This window comes from Callorhinchus milii, unplaced genomic scaffold (genome assembly GCF_018977255.1).
Source record: "Callorhinchus milii isolate IMCB2004 unplaced genomic scaffold, IMCB_Cmil_1.0 Scaffold3, whole genome shotgun sequence".
NCBI classification, from domain to species: Eukaryota; Metazoa; Chordata; class Chondrichthyes; order Chimaeriformes; family Callorhinchidae; genus Callorhinchus; species Callorhinchus milii.
In genome coordinates this window covers 45426442-45432414 of record NW_024704744.1, presented here as the reverse complement: position 1 = coordinate 45432414, position 5973 = coordinate 45426442, and the positions used below count along the sequence as shown (strand labels likewise).

At 39.9% G+C, this 5973-nt stretch overlaps 1 protein-coding gene across 1 annotated transcript; it reads left to right on the top strand.

The window, feature by feature from the left end:
* Window positions 1-371: 371 nt before the first annotated feature.
* LOC103178354 (interleukin-22 receptor subunit alpha-2) lies at window positions 372-5603 on the top strand. Its single transcript, XM_007893040.2, has 7 exons — window positions 372-438; window positions 1709-1814; window positions 1947-2110; window positions 4090-4274; window positions 4688-4841; window positions 4927-5169; window positions 5383-5603. Exons 1-7 carry the CDS (start codon window positions 372-374, stop codon window positions 5601-5603), a joined length of 1140 nt encoding a protein of 379 aa, XP_007891231.2.
* Window positions 5604-5973: the final 370 nt, after the last annotated feature.

Below are 5973 nucleotides of genomic sequence, written 5' to 3'. Positions count from 1 at the left end.
CAAAATCAAACAAAACAAAGAATTGTTATGCTTACGCTTTCCATAAACCTTTTGTTTCCTAACTTGAGATCTTTTGAATATGTAGAACAACAGATTGGCGAATGAAAGTTTTTTCTATTCTAGGAAACTTGTTCCTCATCAATGCATATTTCTGGTGAGTGAGCAGCAGACATGTGAAAGCTGGTAATATGTTGACCAGAAGTAGGTTGTAGCACCATTGTGTGGTGCTTCCTACTGTTGGTTAAAATAACAATATAAAGGAAGTATGAAAGACATTTTGGGAACTTATGATAAAATCATTTGGGGTGGAGAAGGTTGTGTTTTGTTTTATATTGAACTTAAAAGCATAGTACATGCTCAGTCATGTGAAGATGGCAGTACAACAGGAGTACACACTTGTGTGGTTCTTATTAACACTGGTTCACTTTAACAATGGTCGTAAGTAACCTTTTTTATTCAAAGAAACAGCTGAAGGGTTAGTTTTTTTCCACCTGTCTTGAATCTCTTGTATTTATCTACTAAACGTCTGACAAAATCTGTTTACATTTCTCCAAACGGAGTTGCTCTTTACAATCTTCCTAGATTTAATTCTGTTTCTCTCTTTGCTTCCTTTTTTGAGGTTTCCGCTGAATGGCTTGCATTTTGTATTTAATCTCAAAGTCGGAGGACAAATCGAAATTGATCTTTTTACAATGTTTCAGAAATAGGAAATTCCCAAATTGTCTAATTTATCTCTCAAAAGTCCAAACATGTGCTCAATGGGAACCCCGCAAAGGAGACTGATAACAGCACCGTATATAATGTGCACCTACATATTTTGAAACATTTCAATATTGAAATTTGCAGCAAAGGAAAATTGTTCCTATGTTATTAATAATAAAGAATATCAAGAATGTTGATTTCTAGAGATTTGATGATGAGTTGTGGTTCAAACCAGCTGAATGTGGGGCATTCAGACAACTTCACGTAAAATAATTTGATTTCCTATTTCTGAAACATCATATCATTTGATGTAATTCAGTGTTGGAAGAATTACATCACTGAGAATTTACTCGTGACTGAATGTTACTAGAAAAAAGAACTCTCAGTCACACTCAAGAGCAATGCAAATTATCTTCTGATTTTCACCTTTTTGCTTTAAAAATCCTTAGAGGGAGAGTCTTGATTAAACTGTTTTTGGAATCAGAGAGCAATGGGAAGCAGAGTAATTCTATGCGTTGTTTTATTTGTTAATTTCCATGTAAGGTCATTGGCGCGCACACCAATTGTCCGTAGCCCCTAAAAGCCTCTCCCTCCCAACATGCCCCAGTTCTGTTGAAGGGCCGTGGACCTGAAACATTGACTCATTTTCCCCATCTCTATAGATCTGAGTGTTCCCAGCGACTTTGTTTTTGTTTCAGATTTCCAAAATCTGCAGCATTTTGCGTTTTGGCCTCTAATTGTAACTGCTTCTTTCCTATGTTGCTAATAGCATTATTTTCAGATTTATATTAGCTTTATATTCAACGGAGTGAAAGGAAATGGCACATCTGCCAATTATGTGAATATCTCTGTTTTTCAATTTAATTCTTAATCATATTGAATGTGATCATTGGTGTTGCTGTGTTAGTGATTTAATGAAAGACAGCAGAAAATTGTATATCTAGAATTCTATCTCTTGTTCTCGGTGTAAAATAAAACTGTAAATATTCTCTTTCTATTTTAAAAGAACCACAGGTTGTCAAATTCATCTCCCAAAACTTCCATTCTGTTCTACACTGGAAACCACCAATCAAGACCGAGAACAGTACAAAGTACTTTGTGGAATATCTAAGGTGTGTGTTTCATGAAAGCAGTCTTCAAATTTTACACCAAAATATAATAAACTAAAGCTGAGTTTAATACATCACTTTTAAGAATAATGTGGAGTATGCACATTATAACAGATATTGGCTAATTTATTGCAGATATGAATTGAAATGGAGGAAGAAAGCAGAATGTTGGGGCATTAATAATACTTTCTGTGATCTCACACAAGAGACTTTACCCATTGATGAATGTTACAAGGCAAGAGTGAAAGTGGACAATGGAGAATGGACATATAGTATACAATTTTGTCCAAGTATTCACAGTATGTATTTTGCTTATTAAGCAGGGTATAAATAACGTTTATGTTTCTTCGTCCTCCTCTGCCACCTTGGACATCGTCAATCACTCTATCCTCCTCCATCGCCTCTCCGCTCAGCTCAATATTCATGGTTTTTCTTTCAAATCTCGTTCAAATCTTACCTTTCCCATTGTCTGCACGAACGGCTTCTCCTCCATTCCCTGCACTGTCTCGTGCGGCATTTCTCAGGGCTCTGTCCTTGGCCCTCTCCTCTTAAATATCCATATGCTGCTTCTTGGTGACATCATCCACAGACATGGGGTCAACATCCACATGTATGCAGATGACACCCAACTCTATCTTTCTGCCTCCACCCTCAACTCCATGGATTATCTATAAGACACCAAGTCCTGGATGAGAGCTAACTTTCTCCAGTTGAATGTCAACCAAGGACCTCCTGTTTAGCTTCCGTCAGTGCCTCTACACATCAGGCACTAACACCATCACCATCACCAAGTGCACTCCACCTCACCAAGCCAGTCCAGAAGCTTGGTGTCTGGTTTGACCCTCAACTGTCCTTCACACCCCACATCCGTGCCATGACCCGCTCTGCCTTCCCCCATCTCTGCAACGTTGCCCGGCTCCACCACTGCCTCTCCCTTAAGCCGCCAAAACCCTCATCCACTCATTCATCACATCCAGACTCGACAACGGTAACTCCCTGCTTGTCGGTCTTCCCCACTCTTCCCTCTCCAAGCTGCATATCACTCAGAACTCTGCAGCTCGTGTCCTCTCCCACACCAGGCTCCATGACGCTATCACCCCCATCATCACCCATCGCCACTGGCTCACCATCCCTCAAAGGATAGAGTTCAAAATGCTTCTTCTTATTTTCAAAGCTCTCCACGCCCTTGCTCCAACCTCCCTCCTACCTCTGGGACCTGTTAACTCCATGCAGACCTGTCAGCTCCCTCTGCTCAGCAGGCCTGTTCCATCTCCCCTGCTGGCCACCCACAATTGGCTGCCTGGCCTTCAGCCTTTCTGTCCCCATCCTTTGGAACTCCATTCCACAGTCCCTTTGGCTCACCCTTCTCCCTTGTCTCATTCAAGGCAATTCTCTCTTCTTTGACCATGCTTTTGGTCACCCTCCTCCCCTAAGCTCCCTGCGTTCCAGCCCTCTTGATCCCAACCTCCAGCTCGGGTCCAAATCCCTGACTGTCCAGTGCCTTGAATTAATCATCCCTTAAAAGACATAATAATTTAGTCACTCAATCTATGCTTGTCTGAGGGGCACTGCTGTGTTCAATAGGCTGCTGCATTTTGCCCACAAAATATATAGTCAATTCACTTTACAATATATTCTGTGAAGTGCTTTGTGACATCTCGAATACGTGATAAGGAGCTATATCAAACACAAGGATTATTATTATTATCACAGTGAGATGAACAGCCTATTAATCTGAATCTTTTGGGGATGAACTGGATAGGTATCTGGGGAAGACAGGTTTGCAGGGTTATGGGGAGAAAGCTGGTGATTGGGGTTAGTGAAAGTGACTTGCTCTGTCAAAGAGCCGGCACAGACTCAATGGGCCGAATGGCCTCCTTCTGTGCCGTAACATTCTATAAATCTATGAATCTATGAATCTATGAATTTGGATTAAGCAGAGATATAAGGCAAAATAAATGTAAGAAGTTTTTCACTTTTCTTTGAAATAGTATAGGACAGGGTGTTGTTCCTAAATTTCCTACTGAATCACAAAACAGGCTCAGTTGGTAGCATCCTCATCTCTGAGTCATAAGGTTCAAGTCACATGTTGGGATTTTGAGCTCATTGTCTAGGTTGACACTGTAATGAAATGCTGTGGCACCAATGCATTCCAGTAAATTCCTTGTTCTAATGAATTGAATGTGATGTTAAAAGGTTATTGTTGCAAGCTGGTATTCACTGTCATTGTTTCAAAGCACAAACCAATTTTTGACAAGATTGTTTTCTTTTTATGCAGCTATCATTTCACCTCCAGAGATAAAATTGACCCCCCGTGAAGAATCAATCCTGGTCAGAGTCAATCATGGACTAATGATTCCACACAGAACTTTCAAAGGGAAAAATAGGAGCAGGATATTAGATTACAAAGAACATCCTGGTGTTCAATATACAATAACAGTATCAATCAAAGCACATGACCAAGTAAGAATCATTCTCTTTTCCCTTATTCCCTGTTCATCAAATTACAACTTGTCCAATACCTGCTTCCTCTTACTGCTCTATTGCTTGCTCACCACTTGCTTCATTCCACCATTGGTGACTAATAATAATAATAATGTGTTCAGTCATCCACTGTCACTGCCACTGTCATCTGAAACTTCCTTCCAATACCGTTTCGTTTGGCTGGCTCGCTCCCTTTTTTGAAAATCATTTCTAAAAAAACAAGGCTTTCAACAGTGTCTTTGGTCACATCAACCTTAAATCTTTCATTTCCCTGCTCAGTTTTCACCACTACATTAAACTCTCTAGAACACTAACACAAAGGACACTGTACAGTTCCCGTTCCTCTTATACAGAATGCCTGTCCAGATATGAATTCTTCTTGTCACACTTAGATTCTTTTGGAGGTGTGGACAACTTACACAACCAAAAATAAAACATTTGAGATCCAAAGTCTAAGCCCTGGAATAACCTACTGCTTGTCTGTTCAAACAAAGATTGAAGACAACATCAGTGCCCCTAGTATGCAGCAATGTATAACACTGGCAGGTAAGGAACATGTCTCACTGCATCAATAATGAAACTGATAGTGTTTAACATGTATTAAACTCATTTTATTGTTTTTATTCCACAGAGCGACACAGTGAAGCAATCTTATTGGTAATGTTGTGCTTGAGCATTGGAATTGTATTGATATTTATTCTCCCCCTCAGTTTATACTCTTTATATGAGAACATATATCACCCTCAGGCACATCTGCCTTCAGTGCTATCAGGCTGGAATTCAACAGAGAAAAATGATGTGTTTCCACCTCAATGCATTGCACAAACAAATACTGATGAGTGGGAATACATAACTGACCTCAAAGTATGTTCCAGTACGTTTTTGTTCCAAAGCAGATATGTACCGCAAATGCATTGCAAAAAATATATTAATATTGAATCCTGCCATCAAATCACTGCTCTGGAACCTTGTCACAACTCTGTTCCCTTGGATCCAATGGTTTTCCAAGAATACCTTGAACAACCTCAGTTTGTTTGCCCTAATTATGCTCAGATGATGATAGATCCCATCCCTCTGTTATACTCAGATCAGCATGAGGACATTCAGAAATTAGAGTCAGTGCCTATAGAATATAGCCAATGTCATGCTGATTATCAGAACCAAGGACAAGAGATTCTAGATTGGGAAGAAGGGGATACTCTATCACTAGGACAAGTCATAGGATCTGAGCATCCACAGTATATTAATCAAGTCATTGTGGATGATCCATTTCTGAATAACTGGGGATTGTGCGTACAAGATGAATAGAGTGGGAATTCTTGAATCAATTGACGGAGCCTAGGACCACAGAGCCTTGACACAGCATTCACATAACGTTTTGCTTTCTGTGAGTTAAATCAGGATAAACAGCTTAAATTTGTGCAATACAGAGGTGTTCACAAGACCCAGTATCATTTACAGTTTTCAGGCAAGGACAAAGCAAGTCTTATTTCTGTGGTACTAATGTTGAGCTAAGAGATGGTGGAGCAGAATCGGGGTGTAAATTCTGCCTGGACAGGACACTGTAATGGATTGGAATTTGTCCCTGCATCTCTTGAACCTGGGATCAGATCAAGCCCAGACTGATGGGATGTATTAGTATTGAGTTTTAAGTTTCTAGTCATAATGAGCTGAAAAA